The 26792-nt window shown below is 42.0% G+C and overlaps 2 protein-coding genes across 2 annotated transcripts; one reads left to right on the top strand and one right to left on the bottom strand.

Annotated features, from left to right (window-relative positions):
* The first annotated feature begins 4137 nt into the window (after positions 1 to 4137).
* Positions 4138 to 9464, top strand: noxo1a (NADPH oxidase organizer 1a). Its single transcript, XM_071921220.2, has 8 exons — positions 4138 to 4268; positions 4393 to 4473; positions 4567 to 4639; positions 4728 to 4911; positions 5505 to 5701; positions 5922 to 6041; positions 6248 to 6365; positions 7120 to 9464. The coding sequence occupies exons 1-8, from the start codon at positions 4203 to 4205 to the stop codon at positions 7892 to 7894; spliced, it is 1614 nt and encodes a 537-aa protein (XP_071777321.2). The 5' UTR covers positions 4138 to 4202; the 3' UTR covers positions 7895 to 9464.
* Positions 9465 to 9509: 45 nt separating this feature from the next.
* Positions 9510 to 26597, bottom strand: tbl3 (transducin beta like 3). The gene is made up of 23 exons (XM_071921217.2): positions 26452 to 26597; positions 26267 to 26318; positions 26039 to 26134; positions 25883 to 25930; positions 25576 to 25717; positions 25369 to 25453; positions 24618 to 24788; positions 24204 to 24279; positions 23939 to 24035; positions 23579 to 23799; positions 23198 to 23339; positions 21903 to 21961; positions 21341 to 21447; positions 20952 to 21087; positions 19431 to 19670; positions 18912 to 18982; positions 18564 to 18720; positions 16196 to 16254; positions 14976 to 15079; positions 12774 to 12845; positions 12074 to 12232; positions 11355 to 11448; positions 9510 to 10500 (listed from the first exon to the last, which is right to left on the bottom strand). Exons 1-23 carry the CDS (start codon positions 26481 to 26483, stop codon positions 10089 to 10091), a joined length of 2832 nt encoding a protein of 943 aa, XP_071777318.2. The 5' UTR covers positions 26484 to 26597; the 3' UTR covers positions 9510 to 10088.
* Between the last annotated feature and the right edge of the window lie 195 nt (positions 26598 to 26792).

Here is a 26792-nt window from a genome sequence, read left to right on the forward strand (position 1 = left end):
AGAGTGAACTATTGTTTCATATACATTCTTGCATTCTTGAGAGTTTTATAAGTGGCTTACAAGCACTAGACTACATAAGGACAGTTGTATGAATGAAGTGAAAGTTTGGGGTTTTTTTTGTTTCCTGTGCAGCAGGTGTGACAAAGGCAGCAGCCAGCACTAGATGACAGTAGTGAACCATGAACAAGATTCCTTTCTGGTTATAAAAAGAAATTCAGTCCTTTTATTGACTTTCTACCACACATGACACGTTTAAAACCACTGAGCACCAACCAACCTCCACCTCGTGAAATAACAAGAACATTTCGCAACAGCACTTCTGTCTGATTGTGGGTGCTAGGCAATGTGTGTTTAACCACTTTGTATTGCCACTAACATATGAGGAAAGAAAAAGCCTGTAGTGCTGATATGTAAATCCACTGACTAACCAACCAGTGGCCTGTATAACTTACATTTGTTTATGTTTTTGGTGTTCCAAATCCTGACCCCTTCAAGTGTGTGTGTATTGTGGATCACAAATAGGGACCCAAGCCAATCTCCCCACCCCCCACCGCACACACACACACACACACATCTCATAAATGGGGCTAATGATCAAAATCCTCTTGTATGCCGCTTCCTCCCAATAAATACTAGCCACTTCCATTTCCATTATTAGCAGGTGATATTATTATTCCTAAAGATATACAATATTTCTGCCTGGAGAGCAAAATTATTCTTGGATCAGAACAACAATGCTTTTTCACAAATTATTTTCATAGCAGATAAAACTTGAAACATTGGGTGAGAATGTACAGAGGGTCAAAAACAGAGTAGACAGTTTGTTTTGGGGAGTTTCTCTGCATAGCTACCAATGGACTGATGATTAACCTTTATATTCGGGCTTTCCAGGAATAATATAATTGGGATTGCTCAGCAATAAATTTGGCTCACGCTTGGCGGACGTGCTGTGGCGCACATCGCCTGCTCATGGAGAGGAAGAAACATTCTCCCATGATGAAAGAAAGGCCATGAATGGAAAGAAAGAAATACTGTGGAAATTGATCTTACACGTGATAACTTCCTTATCCCTCTTTTATGACTGACAAGAAGGCACACACACACACCTCTCTGATGCTTCCTTGGGGGCCGTCCAGTATCACACGCAGTTTAACCTTGTTTATCAGCCAATATACTGACAAAGAAGGACTGAAGTATTTTCATATACTACTAAATAATTTCTGCAGCAACTGAAACTTTAACCACATTTGTCATGCTTGTCTGAGTGGTTGTGCATGTCAGCATCCTTTAAAGTTTTAGGCATACATGTCTCCAATTATCAATGTGATACACTTTTTTATGCATTTTGGCAGTAATAAGTGAAATGGGGAAAGGGAAAGAAAGTTAACAGCATAAAGCACTGTGATATTCTGATATTGAAAAGAAAAAAAACCCATCAACCTAAGATGTTAAAGGAAAGGTTCAGGATTCTTTGGAGCCTATTGATCACTGACCAACCTCTTGACATGAAGACATGAAAGGGTTTTATGTTGGTATTTATATTTTGAGTGCAGTGCCGATGCAAGTCAATAAGGAATGAAACAAATTATTTTATGCAAGCCAATCTATTCACTTCCTGTAATAATAGTAGGGCTGCAACTAACGATTATTTTCATTGTCGATTAATCTGTCGATTATTTTCTAGATTAATCAATTAGTTGTTTGGTCTATAAAATGTCAGAAAATGGTGAAAAATGTCGATCAGTGTTTCCCAAAGCCCAAGATGACGTCCTCAAATGTCTTGTTTTGTCCACAACCCAAAGATGTTCAGTTTACTGTCATAGAGGAGTAAAGAAACCAGAAAATATTCACATTTAAGAAGCTGGAATCAGAGAATTTTGACTTATTTTTCTTAAAAAATTACTCAAACCGATTAATCGATTATCAAAATAGTTGGCGATTAATTTAATAGTTGACAACTAATCGATTAATCGATTAATCGATGCAGCTCTAAATAATAGTATGAATAAGTAAAGAATAAGTAATAACTGTTTGAAATAACTTTTGAGTGATTTTGAGATTCATGGTTTTGTTTCCTGATGACTAGCATTGCATTGAGAATAAGAATAAGAGTAAAATAAGAATAATGTTAATTAAAAAATAAACAAACATAAAAGCAAGTCTGTAAAATGTGTTTTAAGAAGTGACTTCAAACATACTATCTCTGCAAGTAAAAAATCTTCTGCCAAGCCATTCTACAGTCAAGAACATCTATAATAATGATAATAACAGTACAATTGTACTTCAGTCTCTTCTGTATGATTTATTTGGTGATGGAGGGAGTGTCCATCCATTCCACTGTGGTGAAGTTGTAATTGCATCGTGGGTGTGTGTGATGTTACACATACAACTGACCGCATTGTTGGTTTGGTTTGGTTTGGTTTGTTGGCTGGGGAAGCACTACACATACACTCATATGCACTTGAAGGCGCTTCTATGTCCATAAATTGTAAAGCACTTTGAGCTGCATTCTGTGCATGACAGGTGCTATATAAATAAAGCTCATTCATTCATTCGTTCATTCATTCATTCATTCATTCACCAACTAGCATAGTTATATGAGTATTATAGTATTATATGAGTGTTACTGATGCAAGTTCCTGTGGCAAATGTCAGGACCATTCTTCAATTCAGAGAGGAACTTTTATTCATTGAGACAAAACGAGGAAAAACTTGATTTTCAACATTTTTTTCAACTATGCACAACATCCTCTCTATCTAGCTGACTGAAAATGTTGTTCCAGAAAGAGACATCCTTTTAGCAAAAGTAGCACTAACTCTAAGAAAATTACTGAAAGCACCATTTTGAAACAAATTATAGTAGGCTACTTTTTTTTTAAAGGATAAGAATCAATCCTTTATAACAATGTTTTAACATGCTGAACAAGATTTATTGAGGTACTAAATGACAAACTTTAGGCAATGTATTTTTTCTGAATGGATATACAGCCATTTGGGAAATTAACTCTTCACTTAATAAGAATAATTAGAATGAATAACCATTTCTGGGCGCTCATTTTTCAAATTCACACATGAATTTCCCTCTGCATTAAAGCAAAAACCTCCTTTCTAGCTTTGAGAGAGTGAGGTGTTTATGTTCATAAATACTGATCTATCTAAGACCATAGGCATGGCTTATTTGAAGTCAGTTTTACAGTGGATTTTTGCTTTTACACTACAAATATTTGACTTCTTCAATGGCTCTCCAAAACCTATCATTACGCAATATAGCCTGTACTTGTAAAATAAATGGTCTTGCACTTTGAAATTCAATTATTTTCATGAGTGGAATAAAATGTTAAACTGAAATTTCAACTTTCATATTCTAGAATCGGTGATGCATTCCGGCCTACACAAATAAAATGCCTCCCAAGCGTCTTAACTCATCCGTCTATAATAATCATCATCATCTGAATTTGATATGTCAGGGTGTGACGTGTTTTTTAGACCGACAGAACGACCACAACAATGTGCTGACATGTGGATGAGTGTGAAAAACCTTTCTGGAGGAACAGGAGAGTGATCCATCTCACCGGAGGAGACCCTCGCTGTTTTCACACAACTCTGCTGTCATCGCCTGGCATTATAGGAAGAGCACCTGCAGCTGTTCTGCTCTCAATACACCTGTTCTGCTCTGACCGCATCATCACATCAGACCTCAACCCATCCACCCATGACCATAATAATTAGCGGGCAAGACGTCAATCAGATTTGTGTCACAATTTAATAACCAAGAGACTCGATCTTATTTTAGAGAAATCTGCGCGGTGGAACTTTCTGGTGGAAAATGGGAGCAGAGCCATCAGCCCCAGGCATCACTGAAAGTATCCGAGGAGAGAATATTCCACATGCGGCCCAAAGTGCTGTCTCACCCAATTTAGCATAAAGACATGACCCGTTTGTGGCATATCCAGTTACAGTCAAAGAATAGCTCACAATGCCAGATGTAGGTTTGCAATGTCGGACTTCCCTGGAAGTGACGACTAAATATTTTCCACCAATTCGTGTCTTGGGCCTACGTGACTCACGCAGCCACACCTGCGCGTTTGGAGGAAATATATAAACTCACCTGCCTGAGCATCCTTACTCAGCCCATACACACCCAAGACACGACTGACTGTCTTCTATTTCAACTCTAACACACTTTCTGGCTTAAGAGGATCATGGAGTCCCAGCGGTATCCCATCAGCGTCCGACTCATCGGAGTGATGCACAAGGAGAAGAGCAAAGTAAGCGCAGCTGGATGCTTCTGTTTTTTTTGTTTTTTGTTTTTTTTATGCAAAAACAACTTTAAAATGCATTGGGCTTTTCTGCGGTCTGATAACATTTGCATTTCCCCCCCCCCGTTCCTAGATGTACATGACCTCCGTGCTTTGGTCAGACCAGAATGACATTGTAGTTTACAGAAGCTTTCGGGACTTCAAGAAAATGCATGTAAGTAAAACCGACTGCCAAAATAAATAATGCATATCGGTTGTTAATAGGTTTGCAGCTCTTACTCATATTCAACTCTTTATTACTTAACAGAAACAAATGAAGAAAGCATTTCCTGCCGCAAATCCACTGAAAAGATCCGACAGAATCATTCCCAGGTTTCGAGGTGTGTGTGCGTCACTTCCATCTGGAGTTTTTGTAACTATAGGCTACTATTTGCATCCTCATGTCTTGTTTCCCGTGCTTCCACACAGACAAAAAGATGAAGAGGAGCGGCGGGAGGAAGGGTCCCAGCAAGTCACTTGTCCGCCTCAAGTTCCTGGAGAAATACTGCAATGATCTGCTGAGCTGCAACCCGCGGGTCACCCAGTCCGCAGACCTCATCCAGTTCTTCCGCCCCAAAGACCAGGACCTGCAGCCCGAGTTCGCCAAGAACAGGTAGGTCTATAACAGTAGCCCCAATAAAAAAACAATTAATAGTAATCATAAAAAAACCCAATAATAATCATATTTATTTATGTAGGCTATTTATTTATTTAGTTATTTTTATAAAATGGATAGTTCCAGTCCTTAGTTCTGATTGGCTGAGTCACGTTCGAAGACGTTGTCACCACATGGCCAGCTTGGTAGGAAAATAACAGGTGATTGTAATAAATTAGCCTAACAGGTGATTATAATCAAATGACATCAAGGGAATACTTTGAATAGCCTACAAGGCACACCTGTGACCACATAGAAGTTAGGCTAATTAAAATATTAAGCATTAGCAGCCACATATACTGTTCAAAATGTTTTATTGCTAGGCAGAAAAATAACATTTAATGGCTGGTATTTAATTAGCTATTAAAATGAAAGACTTTAAAAAGAAAGAGAACATTTGCATTCTTTCTTTTTAAACAACTGTGTATTAGGCTAGACTGTTTTATAAAACCAACAAACCATTGGAAATAGTGTTATACAGTAATTTTAGAACAGCTAGAATTTTGGAGGAGAATTTTCCCCCCAAACTAACCCATGGCTCTCATCTTCAGCATCATGATCATGCCTTCAGATGACACCATCGGAGGCGATGGAGGACATGACGCAGTGAACACTGGCACTGTGACACAGCCGTTTGTGACAGAAACGTACCGGTGTGTGGCCCCCTATGAGACCAAGGACACCAAGAACAAACCCTTCAAAGTGGTGGTGGACGAAAAAGTAGACGTACTCATCAAAGACAAAGCAGGTGAGAGACACGAACACACGTAACCATTCAGCTAAATGCTGTTTGAGGCTCTAATCAGCTCACCAAACAAATAAATGATGAAGCATCACTGACACTGATAAATGAGCTTCAGTCAGTGTCTGCAGTGTCCCATCAGTGGTTGAAATAGGCTTCATCAGCCCAAATACACAGAACCTGTTTGATAACCCAGGCTCTCCTCTGTGTGTCTGTGTTGGTTCAGGGTGGTGGCTTGTGGAGAATGAAGACAAGCGGTTGGCCTGGTTCCCTGCCCCCTACCTGGAGAAGGTAGATGATGATGATGATGGAGATGAAGACGACATGGATGGGCCTCTTGGAACAGGTTAGTGCCTGGATACACTTTCGGCTGTACCCTTGCTTGGGACATAACACTATCAACACTTCCTTTCTCAAATAAAGATGTATCCAGTATAGAAAGGCCTGGTGTGCAGATGCAATGATACACAACATCTACAGTATATACGGCAGTGGGTGAATGTCTGTCATGATGCCACACATGCTTAAAATCATCTGTCTGACCCCCCTCAGGTGTGCTGTACACTGCAGTCAAGAGCTACAAGGCCACCAAAGACGACGAGATGACTGTGGACATTGGTTCAGTGGTGGAAGTCCTGCAGAAGTCCGACAACGGCTGGTGGCTCATTAGGTATAATTATTAAACCCTGTGGCTCTTGGCTGAAAATTCTAACATTGTGTTTGTAAACCATTAAACTAAGATTTGCTTGGTGACTTTTGGGAAAAGTAGATCCATTGTACTTACAGACACTAGCTGAGTCTTCCACTATGGGAAATAATATTCTTAGATAACAATCTTCACTGGGGCTGGTGCCAAAGCCAGTGTAATGCATTCATCAGTGACTGACATACATTTACTAGGCATCCATGACTGCCAAATGCCATAGAAATAGAATGGAAATTGCACTTGTCTAGTAGCGCTATAAATACAACGGCTCATTTAGCATCACTGCCCTATCCATCAGCCAGAGCAGACAATGCAGACATGAGGAATTGCGCATATTGTATTCTGCATCAAGAATGAATACCACACAGACTGTATTTGTGCTGCTGTTGGCTTTATGATCCTTTGAAGCAAGTTCCTGAGGCAACTGCAACATGTAAATAAGAGCCAGTATCTTAATGTAACTGGAAAAGCCTAGTCATGGATTAGTCTACAAGCTTCTGGCTTGGATTCTTTGACTATATCATGTATATCAGGGAAAGACAGAGGAAAAGCTTTGTCATATTTACAAATGTACTGCTGTCAATAAGCCATCAGCAAAGTTTGTCATGGGAATATACTATAATTACTGAATGGAGGCAATTTGCATTAATGATGGATTATGATGATTCTAGCCTGTCCTGATTTTCAACCTGTTTTTCTACTTTACTCTCTTTAACAGATACAGTGGTAAAGCAGGTTACATCCCTGCCATGTACCTGCAGTCCTACAATAACCCACGCGTCCGCATGGCAGCCCTTCAGCAAGACCTACGCGGCTCCACCCTAAACCTGTCTCAGCTCCAAGTCCCCTCCTCCAGCCTGGCACAGCCGCAGTCTCACCAGCTCAGCCGCTCGCAAGGCAACCTGCTGCAGCTGTCCGGCGTCCGGCCCTCCACGCCCCATCTGCTCCAGCCTGCCGACAAGCAGAAGTCCCGCTCTCTGAACATCCTGGCCCTACCCCGAGCAGCCACGCCCGTGGCAAGCACCTCCGCCTCTGCTACCAACACTAGCCCCACCAGTGTCACGGCATACCGTGCTCCTGCACCCACTATCATGGTGGAGATGGATGGAGAAGAGGATACACGTGGGAGGAGCCTGACAGCGGGAAGCGAGGGAAGCTTGGGAAGTGAGAGCAGCGATTTTAGCTTCAGTGACCTGAGTTCCTCCTCAGGAAACTCTTCCCTCAACCTGAGCCACGGTGCCATGGACGAGCGCCTGCGTCTCAGCCGCACCCCTCCGCCCATGGCAACCAACCGCCTCAGCCCTACTAGCGGCTTTGAGGCTAAAATGATTCCCAGCGTTTCCGACCCAAACCTCTACAAGGGTCCCTCAACACCCAAGGTGCCGCCTAGGCCGCGGGCCCAGGAGATCCTCACCCGCTGTACCACTGTCACCCGCAAGAACGCCTCCAAAGCTGAGCTGTCCCCCGTACAATCTGAGATTCAGAGCCGCTAAAGTTTCCCATGATGATGATCATGTTCTGCTGATGTTGATGTTATGGTGACACTAGCCAGCAAATTGCACCTCGTCTCCTCTGGCCTCAGGATGGAGACCTGCAGCTTGAAATAGTTGGTGAAACAGTTGTTAGATGATTGACATGGAACTGGAAGGAGAGAGAAACTGTGTATAGAAATGTAAATACGTTTGATGAAGAGTAACAAGAGGGTTGTTCTGGTTATAATGCAAGAATTGAGAACCATTACCCCAGATGCCTTGACAGGACTGTGGGAAGATGTGATAGCTTTGAAGTGGCCCAATTGCTTTGATCTAACTGCTATGATCTTTTACTGGGGTTGTGCTGATACAAATACCATGTTAATGTTGTATACATAGTACTGATCTTTGAAGAGATTGCTGACAGGTATGGGAAAATGTACAAGCAGGCAGGTTCCAAAGACTTTACATGTATAAACAAGACAATTAGATTAAGATAAACTAAATATACATAATCTATTCTCTGCCTATCTGTCTTGAATGCTCATCTACTTTCCATACTGGAAAACTAGTGTTGTGCTTTATATGCATGCTTGACTGCCTAGTACACAGAGGTACATTTGTTCTAACCACTGTACTAAAAGTATCAGTTTATTGTCTGAAATAACACATTGTGCCATTTTATTTACATTAAAAAGAATTCTAATTGCAGAAAGTGTGTGTGTGTGCTATTAACATCGAGGATACAATCCAGAATTTGACCATGTCAATTTTGGGTGAAATCATATGCTACTGAACAGCTTGACAAATAGAAAAGTATTTTTGGGAACTTTCTTACCTCAAAATATAGGTTTTACACCAGTGTTTTGAAACATTTCTCAAGTAAACATACCTCAAAATATGCATATAACACAGGCTTAGTTGTCACTGTGTCAAAAGCCCAGACACATTTCAGAGTGAAAAAAGTCTTCATTCCAATAAATCAGTGTAAACTAAGCCAGTTGTATGGCAACAAGTAGTTCAAAAGAGACACCATAATAGAATTTCAACCTGTTCATTAAATAGCAGATGATGCCAGAACCAGAAACTGAACTGGTCAATCTGTCCTACATTACCCTTTCATACGTGATCCAAATCCTCTGTTAGCACCTGTCTGAGTCACTGTCCCAGTTAAGACCTCTATTATGTGTCTAACAAAACCCAGACCAAAATCAGACCACACGTCAGTCATATATGTATACACACACACACACACACACACACACACACACACACAGAGCCAGTTCGACTAGTGTGCTATAAAGGAGTCTTTGTGATCATCCTTCATGCTTTTGTGCAACTATTCACTCCGAAAGAAAACTTTCTTTTGTCTAGTGCAGGTTGAGAAATAAAAGTTATATGTGCCATGTGCTCCACCTGAGCTCTGATGAACAAAGAGGGAACTGGGCCAAAACAGGCATTTACACGTTGCCATTACACAACTATCTCCTTTTATTTTCATCTAATTATCTGAATTTACATGACAAATTATATCTTTAAGACTTGTCTTCAAAACGGCTGCAAAAAATAAACCCAAATGATAATTGAGAAAGGCTTTTTTTTTTTTATATATAGTTCTATAAAAATACAACTCATTTGCAACATTTTATTATCACAAGGCACACATTTTATTCAAAATCTATTCGCAGTCATGACTTATGAAATCCATAGTTACATAGTTACAAGGAACCTTTTGTTTTGTTGTGGGAGAGCCGGTAGAAACTGGACTACACAACATTCCAGGAACAGACAAAGGGTGCTGGTATCTACTATAGAGGATGCTGGTCCTGGATGAATACTTGAATATATGAGATTCTTCCTCCTTCCCTCCCTCCCTTTTAACAGGGTAGTTACACAACTTGACTGCTTGCTTAGATCCTGTTGACCAGTATTGCCTTCAGAAAATCAGGATGGAAGCAAGGATGCAAAATGGTAAATAGGTATCAGAACAGGAATAAAAGTCTTTAGGACTTGGCTGCTGAGAAGGGGAACCCACAGGCGGGCCTATTATCCTTAATATCACTTTACTGCAAGGCCATCCCACACCTGCCTGTCTCTGTCTCTGCTGTACTGCCACACATAAGTGTGTCACTCCAGCTAATGGTCCGAGATACGGGGACTCCCTGGGGTTTTCGCACCAGGAGTGAGTCACCTGCGTTCAGCTCTGTGATCCCCGTCAGCTGGCAACAGTCTGGTGGTGCGGAGGAGAAGCGGCTGGGTGACATTTCACCATTTTGGCTGTCGTTCGATCCCCCTGGTCCCTCTCGTCTTCTTCCACGTCTTCCTCCTCTGAACTCTCCTCACTTCCAGAGTGGTGCTTGCCATTTGTTTTGGTGTTCTCCCCATTTGCTACCTGCCCGCCACTCACAGAGGCTTTCTTGGTGACGCTAACCTCATCATCCTCTTCGTCCATTGGGCAGTTTGGATCTTCATCGTGTCCGCTATCATTGTCGCCGTCTTCATCGTCTTCCTCCTCTCGTTTCTCCTCGCCGCTGCCCTTTCCACTCCCACCAGCCTCCTTGTCAATCATAAACAGAGGCTGGGTCTCTTTAAGAGGAGTGATATCCATTTCCTCATCTTGGCCCATGCTAGACAGGAAATGCCATCATGGATTAGATTCACAAACCACAAATGCAAGGGAGTAACTTCAAACAGTATCTCACACATAACTTTACACATTGAGTTTGATGTATCAACAAAACAACGTCGGAAAAGATTGTACACAATTCTGGACAAGATGATTTTCAATACTGACACCATGACCACATATCATCACAAATCTCTATTGTGCAAGGCTTATGTTGCCTTCAGAAACCAGTCAGTTGCCAGCTATCATTTACAGTATCTGGCATGATAACAGTTTCACCTGCCTTTGTCCCCGTCTTACTGAGCACAACTATCAAATCCCTCTGGCTCTAAACAGGTAATGCTTCATTCACTAGAGGAACTAATATGGCTGGTCTGGTCTTAGTGTATTTACTACCAAGCAGAGGTCTCAGCCTGTCAGTGACATGTCTATTTATGTCAACCAGCATTTCCTCTTGCCCGGATTTCCACACGTGACAGGAACACAACCCGTCTTTGTATTGGAGGCCTGGATTAGATTGATTACATACTTTTTTGTCATGTATGACCCAAATAATGGTTGCTGGATCACATGACAATATCCAGTAACTGTGTGGTAAAGTAAAAAAGTAATAAGGAAGCACCCAGGAGAAGAGTAATCTAAAACAGAAAGAATGAGCAAGTTGTCATTTGTGTCGTAACCCAAAGATCAGAACAGCCTAGGTTCTGAAAATAGGGCCATTGCATACAGGTTTTGGCTCTGAATGCAATATTTGCTACGCTCAGTGCATTTGAATTTTGAGGTCAGACTCAGTGGGCTAGCACGAGGAAGTGTCATGAGCTGTAGCCTGTGTCCTGTCTGACTCCGGCCTCTCACCTGGCTGGTGCTCCCGTCACTCTCATCTTCTGCCACATGTAGTCCAGGAACATGGAGGCCTGCAGCAAACGACTAATCCTCTGCATGTGTCTTTCTGTGGGGAGGTAAACGGATAATCAGCGGGTCTCACAGTCAGCATTATAACTCACACTGGTTACAGATTCATGCCCAATGTGACTTCAAGGTACATGGGCTTCATATTAATCTGATCTCATTGAGCCATATACTCTGCCACGCGCCCTGCAAACACCAGATGCTGGCTACTTATCTATCCCAGCAGTCAAAAAGAAAACTGCAGATAGCAGAGCTTTTTCTTATTGTGCTCTCTTTCTGTGGAACGGTCTCCCTGCTACAAATAGAGATGCAAATTCTATAGATGTCTTTAAATCCAGAGTTAAAAACCCATTTATTTTCACTATCATTTGGCCAACCTTAGCTTTGCACAATTACTGGGACTGACTCAGTCTCAATAGAGTAAGGTTAAACTATTTGGAGGGGGTATTATTCACCGTTTCATAATGTGAGCGGTGTGAAGCCCTTTAAAGTCAGAATGAGATGGTTACACTTTTGAATATTCCCTCCCCGCCTTAAGTCCCGGCCAAATATGCTGTTTCAAGTGGAAAAAGATCAAATTAAGGAAGCAAGATGCCCTCAAATTGCAATTTCATGGTGACTTTAAGACTGTAACTGTGACACTCACTCACACAGCCTCTACTGACCAGTGTATGGTATGAGTCCCTCCAGGTGGGTTCGGGCCCCCTGGTACTGCAGCAGCTCCTCGGGAGGCAGGTGTCTGAGCAGCACCTGGAGGACAGCCTGGGCGTCCAGGCAGCTTCTGGCGTTGGTGTTCCACACCGCACAGTAACGCAGGAGCGACTCTGAGTAGGATGGAAGACATTACGGGGTAGTTAGTGTATAGGATGGCAGTCAGTGGTGGGGTAGGAGGGTAGGGAGGAAAGGAAAGAGATATTCTGTATTATATTCTATTGCACCACTGACAGGCATTCTTTCCACGTCCCATTTAGCTGTCACATTTCTGAAAAGATGCCAATGTTGTGTCCGAAAGGGATTCTTCAGCACACTCATGCTATTCCCACAATTTCTCTTACACACCTTGAGCTAGAGACTCCGGTCCAACTTTCAAATATTAAGGTACATTAGTGTGCAGATGTATTCAACTATTTGATACTTTACAAGTACTAAGACATTTCTTAAATTCTTAAAAATGTAAGAATTTCATTTTTCCTCTCAGAAATGCATGGTGGACAGCGAATAGTGGCATCAGGTGGTCAAATTGTTCACGCTTTTAAAAGAATAACGCTAATGTTCTAATTATTTCAACTTTAGAAAAGTATGTTTCTAGTTGTTTCAGTGCTTCATTGTTAGAGAATGAGTTAAGGACATCCTTTGTCCCGTTACCTTTCTGATCCAGTCGGAGTTTCAGCACCGTCTTCTCCAACAGCTCATGGCTATCCTCACCCTGACGGATCGCTAAGGGAAACACAGGACAAGATGTTAAAGACAAAACACGCAGAGTAAGTGGCTGACGTAGGTTTGTTCATGTAAACCATTTAATTGGGCCTATAAGCTTCGTGATCTCACCAGGGAAATGTACCTAAGTATAAGTGGTGCCTCAAGAGTAGCGATGGCACAGTTTACTTTTTGGTGCTGTACAGTAACCTACCCTACCCTCAATCAGCTGGTCTCTGCCATAGTATTTTCACAGCATTACAATACTGTAATGCGTTCAAATACTGTGTTTCCAGAAAATATTCAACCCACCTTCACTTTTTTCACATTTTGTGGTGTTAAAGCCATATAAATTCAATTGGAGATTTTTTTGTGGCCAATTCAATTGATTGGACATGATTTAGAACAAAACATATCCGTCTATATAAGATCCCACAAATGAGACAGAATCATGAGGAGGCATAGATCTGGGGAAAGGTATAAAACAATTTCTGAAGTGCTGGGAGGTCACGAGAACACATATAAGCTCCATCATAAGGAAATGAAAAAATACCCAGTCTCTTCGTAGAGCTGGTTGTGAACAAACACAGCAACCGGGCAAGAAGGACCTTAGTCAGGGAGGAGACCAAGAGCCCAAGGACCGCCCTTAAAGAACTACAGAATTGCTTGGTTGCCATGGGAGATCTTACCGAACGAACAACAGTCAACAGTCAGAAGGAAGCCATTGTAATATAAACATAATGGTAAGATTTCAATATGGTCAAACTAGATGCACACTGCTGTTACTCAGACTGGGGAAATCCATTTTTGTGTAAGTGATGACAAAGTGGAATCCACTGCATATTATCCACGTGAGACTAACAATATACTTGTCAATTATTCAATGCAAATGTGCACTGAGTCATATGTGCTGATCCACCCTTTACTGTAATGCACCTGCTTGTCTTCTTACACTCATTGTTACATAACACTGATAATTGCCATTGTTGAAGCAGGTCTTCGGAATAGATACTGCAAATGGAATGAGGAAAAGGGTTAAGAAAAAAAGTGATAAAATCAGTCTCCCCATTGTTTTCAACACAGATGACAAAAAGACAGGATTTCTAAATGATGAAATATTCTAAGTTACTGACAACGTGCTACAGCAATGTCACTCTGGGTGCTGTCATAGTGTATAGTGTTAGAATAATAATATAATAATAATTTTATTTATATTGTGGTTATATAGTGGCTAATTGTAAATAACCAAGTACAGATTCTGTACAGTTTCACACTGCATTTGTGGTGATGACATAGAGATCTAATTAATCAGCAGTTAATTTGAATGTGATCTCAGTTTTCTGCCTCCCTTGTTGATCAGCTGCCTTAATCTCTTCTATACAGAATGCAGTAATATTAAGCTACTTGGCTTGCTAGTTAACATTAGAAACCAAACCATTAGCAAATAAAACATATTGCATAGATAGAAGTATGAAAGAGAGAGAGGTGCACTCTCCCACTGAATATCATGCACATGTATTTGCATACAAGATGAGGATTATAAAAGCTGTCCTAAAAATCACAGCTAAAATGTGACGATTTATGGTTAAACTGTCTGCAATAATAACATTTTTACTTCCTTTTATTAACTAGTTACTGCTCAAAAAGACGAGACGTGATTTGTAGAGAATGAATTTTAGCACACTTTGATAGTTCAGTGCAGAGGCTGACTGTGTGGAATCCGGGTGGGGTTATGTTTTGGAGATCACAGGCCGTGCTATCAAGGGTTAATGTGCAGTAAAAAATACTAGTCAACTGGTTTGCTAAGTGTGCCTCCATTCATGGATGACTAAAAGTCTAAGTGAGCAGCCGACCATACTGAACTGGATGACATTACCATCTTGACAAATTGACAAGACAGCAGGTTATGACATAAAGGCAGGAAGAGATGGAGGGCAGCGATAGAGAGTGTGTGTGTGTGTGTGTGTGAAAAGCAGAAGAAAACTTGCTTTACACTTAATGTCACAGTTCCCACCTGCACCCATTACATACAAGCCGTTTTGAATCCCACAGTTTCATTCAACCAGGAACCAAAATGGTGTTAAGTGAAAGAAACCAATAAAGGTTAGGGTAGAGAAAGTGGATAGAGGGTAGAGTTGCAGCATATTGTACCTTTGATAACAGTGAGCACAGTGTGAGGCTGGTCCAGGGAGATAGCGAGGCCCAAGGCCTTCAGATACTTCTTCTCATGGAGTAGGTTGGACAACTCCTGCTTCCTTCAGACACAAGACACACACAGGCACATATTCACACTCAGGCAGGCAAAAACACATGTACATATGTGGTTGAGCAGTGTTCAATGGTCAACAACGTTCACTGGATATTATGTCATGGGAAACTGACTTCCAGATACACATCCTTTATTACATTTATATAGTGTACTGATTAACAACAGATACAGTTCCTTATTACAGTGGCCTTTACGCAGAGGGCTTCCTCGTAGGTCACAGAGGAGGAAGAAAGGATGGGTGGGGGACAACAAGCAAGGTTTCTAATCTTATTGTGTAGTTTCCTGAACAACAGTCACTCTAAAGCAGGGGTATTCAACCGTGTGCCATGGAGGGCAGAGAGTCTGCAGGTTTTCATTCCAACCAACGACTACAGCAGCTGATTTCACTGCAGCACACAGTTGTTCCTACTAAGACGACATTAAAAAAGATACGGCTCGGGATTCTGTTGCCTCAGCTGCTGGAGCACAGTGGAAGCATAACCAATTTAAATTTATTGGGATAAGGGGGCATTTCAACTCCATGCATTTTTTTTTACTCAGGGAAGGCTGCTGGACCGTGCGCAGAAACTGTTCATTCTGTGTCTGGTGTGAACTGAGGGTGAGCCATTTTTTACCCAAGCTGTTGTCAAAAGGAAGCAACTGTGTGTGTGAGTGCATGTTTGAGTGCATGCATGAGCCAACATGTACTTACATTAAACACACATTATCAGTTGTCTGAGACCTCAAATTCTCACACTTATCAGAATACCAAAGCACACACACACACACTTCCCCTCTCAGTCACTCACACACACACACACACACACACACAGCCTTGACCATTGCCAGGCATGACCCGTGGCCCAGTGAGGTCCACCTTAGCCTAACAAAGTCTTTGTGTGTTTATGAGGTGACAGACAGACAGACTGTCGCAACAGGAGGAAGGGTGAACACAGTTCAGGACTGGGGCTGACAGACTCAGCTACGACCTCTGACCTCCAACCATAAGACAAGAGAAGATGGTATTTGCTGACTACTTCAGCTTGAGTGGACAAATGGAGGATGCAGAGTGGGTTACAATTTGACTTCATATCTAGAGAATAATGTTAGCTGTGAAACTCACTTGAGTATCTGATCCTCCTGCTTGGCCTGCTCCTCTGCCAGCTCCACCTCGGTCACATCCTGGAGGTAGAGAGAACACATTTTTGTGATACTCTGTTGATCCCTGCAGGGGAAATTCTTCTTGCTTGTCCCATCAACAGAGGTCAGAGTGCAGGGTCAGCTACAATTCAGTATCTTGCTAAAGGACACTTCAGCAGGGTGGATATTTGCTGCCATAGGGGTGTTGAACTGGCCCTTCCGGTTGAAGGACAGTCCAAACAACAAAATGGACCCAGGTATGCAAGGTACATCACCACTTAAGTTAAAGGGTTTTGGGGGGTGGATTTTTCCTTTAATGCCTTTATGCAATCATCCAGTAGTGTCAATGAGCACCATTATTTTCAAAAGCCAGTTGGATGCCAATTCTCATTCATGCAGGCAAAGGGTAAGGTAGGGCGTGAGAATTTGTTGCATAACCAATTACAGGATGGGGTGGCAAGGGGAACTATCTCGACAATCATAACATTTGCCAAACACGGAAAACTGCATCAGGTTTCACTTGCAACAGTGGATGCAAGTGAAACCTCACGGACAGGGACAGACAGATATTTACAGGATAGCTGCTAACACCACAAAACTACAGGCTGAAAAATGACCACTGAATTGAATCAACAAAAAATATACATCAAAAGCATAACAGAGCTGGTATTTACAGCAGGACTGCCATTTGGAAACTGCTTGTATTCAAGACCAACGCACAATGATGCATAACCTGGTGTAAGGAGAACAAAATCTGGACCCCTGACCAATGGAAAAAGGTAATATGGTCTAATGAGCTGTCTTTTGCCATTTTCCCTACATCTGGGTTGGTTAACATTTGGAGAAAGCCCAAGGATGCCTTCAACCCAACTGTTAAACATAGAGTTGGATCTGTATGGGCAGCCATCCCATGGGACTCATTAGGACCGATCATTACTCTGCATGGCCGTGCAACAGCCAAGGAATATGGGGCCATTTTACAGGGCCAGGGGCACCCTATGGTGCAAACCCTGTTTCCTCATGATGTTCCCATATTCCAAGATGATAATGCCTGCATTCACACTGCTAAGCAAATTCAAGAGTGGTTTCATGAACACCAGTATGGAGTCAAATGCTTTCCATGGCCTCCCCAGGATCGCCAGATCTAAACATCATTGAACCATTATGGAACGTGTTTAGTAGAGTGTTTAGTAGATTTCCACCTCCTAAGGCTTTCCTTCTTGAAGAACGGCAGCATTCCAAGGAGGATTGAAGTCGTTTTGATGGCAAAGGATGGATCTATTCCTTATTAGGTATATTCATATACCTAATGAGATATATGATATTCATATATTGCTAGGTCAAGTCAGGTCAAATTTATTTGTATAGCTCTTAATCCCAGCAACAGTTTTTAGGTGTTTCCGTTATGTTGTCCACCCACTGAATGTCACAATAATGAACTGCACTCTTTAGAATTCCTACTGTTCTGCATACCGTAACGCCTACTGCTCTTTCTTCACACTAAAAGATAACTACAGTATCAACATGACAAAGCATTTAACAGACAACATGGAAGGAGCTCATCTTACAATAAGTTTAAAGTTATACCCTATTAGCTAGCTATTGGCCAGCTATGCTGCACTACCTACTCCTACAGCTTTTAGACAGCCGTGACACTAATGCCTTGGAGTAAAACACCTGACAGTTAACAGAATGACATTTGACACATTTTCAATAGAGAGCAATATGGTGAGGGTATTCGTGTCTTGTGAATTAGAGGTCAGTATAATTCAGTGTGAAGTATTACTGCTTGGGATTGTTATTTCACAGTTTTTCCTTATGTTTTCACACTTGTTATGTGACCGTGACATGTCAGAGTTCATCAGTGTACATGATAAAGGTGAGGGAGTCATGGCTTCCCCCTAAAAAGTGTGTGTATTTATCAATATTGCCACTACAATGCGGTGCTTTGCAGAGTCCAAAACCAACATACAAAAAGCATTTGGAAAATGCATTTCCAATCTCATCAAAAATCAAAGAAATAAACTTTTCAAACCAATGTAACCGCATTGAAAGGTTGCTTATTGTATTTTAAATGTAGTGGAGGTAGAACTACAGAAAAACTTAGCATGAGGGGCACAAACCCCAATTTTTAATAAAAAAAAAAAAAAAAAAAAAGCTTCAAAACATGTAGTGAACCAGAACATACACCAAGTATAAAATGTGACCTACATAAATCAAGTGGTATGATGTACCTGCTTGAGAAATATGCCAGAATATAAGGAATATAACCCATATGGGAGCCGGTCTATCTCATTCCTCTCTCCACATCCTCCATCTCAACAGGTGACTGTAAATCAAATCCCACTCACCTCCCAGATGGTGATGTTGGAGTCTGCTGACCCAGTCACCATCTTGTCGTCCTTGCGGCTGGCATGCAGACCCCACACCTTGTCCTGGTGGGCGTCCAGTGTCTTCACACACTCATTGGTTTTGATGGTCCAGAGCTTGACCAAACCATCTGAGCCGCTGGGGAGGGAGCATGGTTGGGGGTGTAGAATTAGAAGTGTGTATCTTTAGTAAAACTTTTCTTCTTTTTTTTAACCCACATTGGGTATTGATCAAAATGGGAAATTGTAGGATTCTACATTTTTTAGTGGGTGGATATATTACTTTAAAGCGTACTTTAATGCAGAGATGTATTGCATGAGAGGGGATACCTGGTGAGCAGCTGAGTTCCTCTGCTTACAAAGATGACCTTCAAAACTGATGCATCGTGCCCCTCAAACGTCTAGACAAATTAAGAATAAAAATAATAATTAATCACAATGGTGTTCCTTCACAGCCAAAAACAAAATGTACCTTTATTGGCCTAAAATTACTGTCACATATCATAATGAAACTGTTTTATAACTTAGACAAACATTGGCCGTCACACTCCAGATAAATGCCTACGTAAGTCTCAGATATAATCACTCAGAGGTGCAGCACTATAGAAAATCAACTACTGAATGTCACTGTGCGAGATATGTCGTAACTCAGTGGTGCAGCTGAAATAAGTGTGTCAAATAAGGGTGTCAATGTCAAATAAAATGTCTCAAAGTAGGACACTGTGAGAAGGAAGGACAATTACATACATGACTAATGTATAAATTATCGAAAGTACTGATAATTGATACTCCCTCCCTCTCTCTCTCTCTCTCACACACACACACACACCCTCTATCCCCATGCCCCACCTTGAGGCAGCTGAAGTCTTGCAGGCTCCAGAGCTTGGTGGTGCCGTCGGCAGAGGAGCTGGCCAGCACCTGGTCGACCGGAGAAAAGCAGACGGCCCAGACGCCGCGCCGGTGGCCCCGGAAGACCCCCAGCAGGCCCACATCCCCCTCCCCCGCCAGCGACCACAGCTTGGCCGTGCGATCCTGGGAGCCCGACGCCAGCAGCTTGTCATTGGGCGACACCGCCACGCTGTTTACATCCTGGGGGACAATAAGGGAGGGGGGGGGCAGATGAGGAAATGAGCAAAACCTCCTCACAAAATTTAGTAGTGGGACAGATGCAGATGGTAATAACGGGAGTTGGGAGGAGGAAATGAAATGTGAGAAAGAGGGAGATGGTGATGAGGGAGGGGGATGGAAAGAAAGGGGGAATTAAACAGAAAAGGGTGCGAGAGCGTGCAGGGGACAAAGAAAAATCACGCTTACACTCTTTTACAGACACGTGAGAACACACACACACACACACACACAGACGTTCTTACTTCCTCTCATAACATAGGGAATTATGTACTGGTTCACCTCCAGTGTCACCTGAGTTGTTCTGCTTGATGTCTTACATTGGATCAGATATTTTAAGGAATGTTTGCACAACCAAGCGCTGCTGATTGAGTGATTGTCAACTGTGACAGGAGTGAGTGTGTGTCAAGAAATTCCTATGTGTTGAACATTTACTTCCAGGCATCTTACTAACAGTAATCAGTTCCACTGAAAAGCCACTGATGAGGGTTTTCCTGCACTTCCTTGTCACTTCGCTGCCCAGCAGAGTTTACATAAGTTTGCTGGGAACTGACTCACCTGTGTGTGTGCGTGTGTGTGTGTACAGGTGCATGTGTGTCAAAAAGCAAGATGATGAAAGAGTGTGAATGTTTCTGTGTGTGTGACCAAAAGGATTTTATTTTGCTCAACAATCTCTTCAAATTCCAGCCATGTCTATTATCAATGCATTCATGTAAGTAGGCTTATTATAGGAAAAATCCAGCCTCAGATCCTCTTGTGCTGTCAGATATTATCAAATCAATCCAGCAGTTTTGTGACGAAGTGTTATAAAGTATGTTTTCGTGTGCCCCTTTTCCCTCAGCCTGTCTCATCTACTTCTATTTCAGCTGCTGATTTCCTACATTACCCAGAATGACTTTCCCCCACAGCACCCTCTCTCCGCGAGATAGCGGTTGCCATAGTGATAATGATATTCTAGTATGTTTTTCCAATGGAAAGAAAGTGAGAGTGGAAAGAGAACAATGTTGTGGTTTGCCATGCCCGGTTACTCAAATTACAAAAAAGCTGTTGAAGAGGGCATTGTATTTTACTTGTTTAATTCGGCATTTCTACTGTCCAAAACTGGCGATCCACAGTTAACATGAACCAACTAACCTCTGTGTGTGTGAGTGTGTGTATATAGGTCTTTTGTGTGCATGCAAGAGTCCACAAATGGCAGCAGGTTTTTGCTCTTCCTGGACTGTGTGCATGTAAGTTTGTGTGCACCTTGTCATGGGCCTTCTCAGTGGCACGGGCGGTCAGCTGATGTATGTCCACCTCTGTTGTAGAGAAGTCCGCAGGGAGGTCCCACACCTTGACAGTACAGTCCTGACTGCCAGACACTATAAATGATGCTTTCATCCTGGACACACACACACACACACACACACACACACACACACACACACACACACACACACACACACACACACACACAAAACAAGCAGAGGAGGGGAATGGAGTATCCTTGTTGCATCTGTATCTTAGAACTTAATTCTCTTCTTTTTTGAACTTTTACTAATTTAACCATGAATCTTGGTTAGTACGCTTGTTCCTACAAAGTGACTGGTAGACACACTACAGGGAATGTCTGATCTCAGGAGCTAAAGCGTTACCTGGAGCAGGTGATGGAGCCCACAGCATTGGCATGGCTGAAGCCCTGGGCCACACAACACACCCGACCGCTGACGCTGTCCATCTGCCACACACGCACTGACTTGTCCTGGACACACACACACACACACAATCAGATCAGCCGGCTTTATGCATGCTTTTGAGCATGTGGATGTTTGTATTTTCTGTGTCTATGTCTACACTGGAATGCATGTGTATGCTGAATACCTGATGTGTGCATGTGCGTGTGTGTGTGTGTGTGTGTGTGTATGTGACCAAGCAATGTATTGTTTTCTAGGTTTTTAAATTCTTTTCTTCAGTGTTATTGAAAGGTGCAGACATTTAAGTCACTACAGCTCTGTATGCGCATTTTCTTTTGAAACAAGAGATAAAATGGTTTAAAAAGGAACCAGCTTATATACCATGGAACCAGTGGGAGACTGAATCCCAGGAGTAACATACATGACATAATACCTCACCACAAACTGTTACCACAACAGGCCTGGCTGATCTTAGTTTCCAATCAAAGCGAGGTGAATTAATGTTAACCCTTTGTGTGCTCACCTTGGCACAGCTTGCAAAGAGGGAGCCCTTTTTGAACACGTCCAATGAGAGGACAGTATCTGTGGAGGAAGACAGAAAGACAGCAGATGTCAGAAGAGATTAATGGAAGACTGATAAACCACATCAGTCAGACCTGCCCAGCCGGTCACCTTACCACAACACAAAGCCTGCCAGCCGGATTGCTGTTTTCTCAGCTACGCATTCTTTGGATTCTGATGTCTCTAATGACAGCTTTTATTCTCTTGACGTATCTCGTAACTCAAAGAAACAAAGTGAACACAAATTCTTCCATGGTTTACAGAGGCTATCTTTATGAAGGGATTTGTTTTTGTCTTTGTCTAACAACCACAAATTAATACTTGAAATTTACTCTTTATAAATATGAGAGGTAGGCCAGGTAATCAATAGATAACTAATAACAAACTAGCTTGCTTTACTCTCAGCTTCAGCAGCCTGAATAACAAGCTAATTTATGTTCCTATTTTTTTTCCAAAATGTTCCATTGTTAGCAATAGTTAATGGTAATATATCCATTAAATGCATTAATATTGTCAGGTCTGTTCATCTTTTAGGGCACCAAAACAACGGAACGTCATGAAAAACTACTGCAGAATTGGGGTTTGGATTAAGATAGTTAGAATCTTTACACACAAGATAGATAACATGCCATTGAAGCAATATTAAGAAATAGCCTGCTCTTTGCCTTTGTGGGCTGAGAGGCTCTGCCCTCTGGTGACTGCAGTTTCACTGAGTGAACATGACGTTTCAAAAGTGCATACAATTTGTATTAATAATAATAATAATAATAATAATAATAATAATAATAATGATAATAAATAAAGCTAAATAATTTTAATCATGTTTAGCATATTTAGTCATTTTAACAAAATAATTCAACATTCAATTGATAAGTGTACCTGGAAACATGAAAAATATGTAATAATGCAGGGAGTATTAATAATGTATATATAATGTTATAAGTTAACCCTTATAAGACCCTTTGGTACAATCCGCTTCTCCTTAGTTTCAAAAGAAAAATCCTTCTTTAACCCGTCTTCTCCCTCTCAACTACATCTTTCTTTTATTATTAATGTGTAATAAAGAGGTGAAAACAATAAGGGATCATAGCTTTCACCTGTCAGTCTATTTTGTGGAGAGAGCTAGTGGTCCTAACACTTTGTATAATACACAGCTCTCTCTTGCTCTGTCTCTCTCTCTCTCTCACGCACACACACACACACACCACCCAATCAAGCAGTCTGCCGATGCTCTACTGCCCTCTGCTGGTGACTGACCTGTGTGTCCGTAGAGGATCTGGCAGCTGTTGGTGAGCAGCTCGAACACCTTGAGCTGGGAGCTGTTGGTGGCCACAACGATGTGGCTGTCCCCTTTGCCCAGGAACTTCATGTCCAGCACCTCGTCATTGTAACCCACAAACTAGAGGTGGGTGGAGAGGGGAAAACGGAAAGAAACTGTGTATAGACTTTGATAAGCCAAGCAGGAAGCATGGAAATCATCAAGTCCACCAAGCAAACTTCCATTTTCTAACAACTCCATCTCAAACACATAATAGCATCACTACTGTCTGGAGACGTATACATGTTCTCTGCGTCACCAAAAACACCAGAAATCTTTAACCAGTACCAAATACATCTAAAATCTGAATCTGTACCCACCTGCTGCTGTGTGGTGAGGCCGGGCAGCTGGTAGAGCAGTATGTTGTGTTCTGCAGTGACTGTGGCTAGTCTGGAGGAGGCAGGCAGGGGAAGGAGGTAGGTTAAGCTCCGGGGGTCCCCGTCTTCCTCCTCCCCCTCCTCAGACACAGAGCTGGGGGCAGAGGGGAGGCTCTGGGTGTAGACGCACCGCGCCGTGCCGGCCTCCCACACTCTCAACACACCTAGAGGGAGGAGGGGGAAGGAGGGGAATGATGCCAAGGGTCAAAGCGTAGCTCTAGAGAGTTGCTGTCCACAGAATAAACATCTGGACTCATTCATGGTGCCACAGATTTGTCAGTCAGGTCAGTATAAGAGCCAAACCTTTGCTGCCTGCTGTGATGAAATGCAAGTCCTTGTTCTTTACTCCGATCTGAGAGAAGTCCTCATTCTCAGGCAGCAGCACAACACCCTCCACAGCCTAGAGACAAAGACAACACACTGAGAAACTGACACACATGTAGCGCAAAATCACAACTACGTATACAAGGAATACAAAGAGATTTCATTCATTAGGTATTATATTGTGTAATCAAGACATGGAAATCAGCATTGATTAGTAAAGAACAAAAGTCTTATATAGTCTTACCTCATAGACCGGTACAGTTCTCTTGGCTGTCCGGGTCTTCAGATCCCACACTGTACAGATCTTGTCCCTGCCGGAACTACAGAGAAAGATCAGAACACAGTTACAACCATGAAGCACATTGCATGTGCATGGTCTGCTGAAGGGTGTCAGTAAAGAGCATGACAGTTCCAAAGTCCTTTACAGACAATAAAACTAATAAATAAAGTATAAATGAAAGCTAATAACATAAAAAAAAATACTGGGCAATATTTGTGTCTTTACTCATTTGCCAACATATACAGTGCAGTCAAATGTCAAAATGAAAGGGGGGCAAACATCCTAAAAGCTCTAGGCTTGAGCTCAGATAATAGCTGGTATTTCCCATCTGCCTCGACTGTCACCAACAGGTGCCAGTCCCTGAAGAGTATATAGTACCTGAGCATGGTGTCACCATCAGGGCTGAAGGCGAGGGAGGTGACGGCACTATAGTGGCTCTGAAGCACACACACACACTGGCTGGAGCGCAGGTCCCACAGCCTGATGCCACAGTCCAGTGAGGAGGAGAAGAGCTGCAGCAGGCTGATGTCTGGGTGGAACTGGACCAGGCTGCACAGACAAACAAGCAGGGCTGTTGTTACTGTTACTATCATTATGTAACACTCAGCTACTTCAACTCTCAGCACATACTCGACAGCTTCAAGTTACTAAAGCCCAACAAACAAGATTTCTTGGTCTGATATGACACCAAAAATAAAAGGAAAACAGTTTACAATATCCAATCTATATGCAGATTTATTAGAATATTAGAATTCTTGTTACCCAGCATATTTCATTATTATAGCCCTCTCCAGACCAAATCATTGAACAGAATTCTAAAACCACACATATTCTGGGATTTAGTCTAGAATAGTTCCTTTCTTCTCAAAATTTTACAGTAAATTTGAGAATTTAAGAAACCATAAATGTGCTTGTCGGCACCAACAAACTAAAGTCAAATTCATTTTGCACCCGTTGTATTTGGTGAATTAAAACAAATCTGATTATTTACCTCCTAGTACAACTAAAGGTCACATTAAAAAAATGAATTACTTTTTTTAACCTAATCTTATCCGCAACAACTTTTCTAGATTCAAATTTTAGGACATAAGCCCCAGTGCATTTCTACTGTATAGATATCTGGACTTACTGTACAACACCAGATGAGCCTTTAAGGTTGTGAGTGCAGTACTGCTTCAACACATCCCATAGCTTAATGGTGCCATCACAGCCACCTGCACAAGATGGAGATACACTCTTAAATTATACAATGTATATATAGTAGAGATTAGATAGAAATACGTGCCAGACAACACATACATCCCAACTCATTCTCATTAGTTCTGTGTTAGCTGACCTGTGGCCAAGAGCGTGGAGGTGGGGTCAAAGGTCATACTGGCCACGGGCACAGTGTGAATGGCCCTCCAGGAGCGAGTACACTGTGCTTGCCTCCAGTCCCACTGTTTCAGCAGCAGAGCCCGACTGGCTGTCACCAGCACCTGTGGTGGGAGACAGACACAATATGGTGAGGCATCTTCTACAGTAAAACATTACAAGCATCTTTGTGGTACTGGAACTACACTCCTTCATCTAAGGTTATGCCTGCAAGTGGAGCATGAATAATGTAAGTGTAATAATGACAAGTGGCTCAAGTGTTTGCTCACCTCATCATCACAGCTGAGTGCGAATGACGTGATGTCCTCTTGATCATCCTACAATCACAATACGGGCAGATATGACGAAGGGATCTCAAGATAATCAAGTGCATGCCATCATGCACAAATCATCATCATCAAAGTAGGAATAAACTCTGGGCTCACCTGCTCAATGCTGTGGACAATCTTTCCTGTGCTAATTTCCAGAACATTGACATGTGATCCACACGTGCAAAAGATGTACTTCTCATCTTTGCTAATCTGAAAAACAACAACAAGCAAAAAAAAACACAGGAAGTTAGGTTGATCCAGCACATAATGTATACTACTTATAGCTAGTCTCTGCAGTCTGGATGCAATACAGAATATTATCGAGCAGAGCAGACAACTCACCTGCACTTTTCCTCCTTTATAAAACGGCTCTATCTTGCTGGAAGCAGCATAGCTATAGGGGAATAACAAAAATATGATGGTAAATTGTAGTTGAAGTGACAGTATATTAAGCTAGCTACGACAGCCGTTTAGCTCGTGTTAGCCAGCGAGGTCTGCAGTCTCCACGTGCGGTGCGTCAAACTTACTTTGTTTTGAAATGAAGATTGGCGTTTGCCATCTTGCTCAGAAGATGTGCCACAGACAGTTAAAGTTAGCAGTTAAAGTAATTTCGGTGGCTTATTTCTCATAAAACACGTTGGCAACACATCAACACATCCCGCATGTTGATAAGTGAGTCGCTCACAATGTACGTCACATCAGCGCACGGCACCGTGATTGGCTAGAAGGTTTTCGGCCATAACATAATACAATACAATACATAACATGCAATTAGATAGTATCTCATCATGAAATAAATATTAGAAAATGGTATTCAGAGGAAATAAAAAATTCAAACATAATATCTATTTATGTGACGTAATGACTA

Source organism: Centroberyx gerrardi, chromosome 7, assembly GCF_048128805.1.
Source record: "Centroberyx gerrardi isolate f3 chromosome 7, fCenGer3.hap1.cur.20231027, whole genome shotgun sequence".
Classification (NCBI taxonomy): Eukaryota; Metazoa; Chordata; class Actinopteri; order Beryciformes; family Berycidae; genus Centroberyx; species Centroberyx gerrardi.

What these genes read in the sequence shown, in the direction of transcription:
- noxo1a (XM_071921220.2), top strand. Translation starts at nt 4,203, where the DNA reads ATGGAGTCCCAGCGGTATCCCATCAGCGTCCGACTCATCGGAGTGATG. An exon ending in AATCATTCCCAGGTTTCGAG is followed by an intron (nt 4,640 to 4,727) that starts GTGTGTGTGCGT and finishes GCTTCCACACAG; the next exon opens with ACAAAAAGATGAAGAGGAGC. An exon ending in AACGGCTGGTGGCTCATTAG is followed by an intron (nt 6,366 to 7,119) that starts GTATAATTATTA and finishes TCTCTTTAACAG; the next exon opens with ATACAGTGGTAAAGCAGGTT.
- tbl3 (XM_071921217.2), bottom strand. Translation starts at nt 26,483, where the DNA reads ATGGCAAACGCCAATCTTCATTTCAAAACAAA. An exon ending in CATCACAGCAGGCAGCAAAG is followed by an intron (nt 23,800 to 23,938) that starts GTTTGGCTCTTA and finishes TCCTCCCTCTAG; the next exon opens with GTGTGTTGAGAGTGTGGGAG. An exon ending in GGCTCCATCACCTGCTCCAG is followed by an intron (nt 21,088 to 21,340) that starts GTAACGCTTTAG and finishes GTGTGTGTCCAG; the next exon opens with GATGAAAGCATCATTTATAG.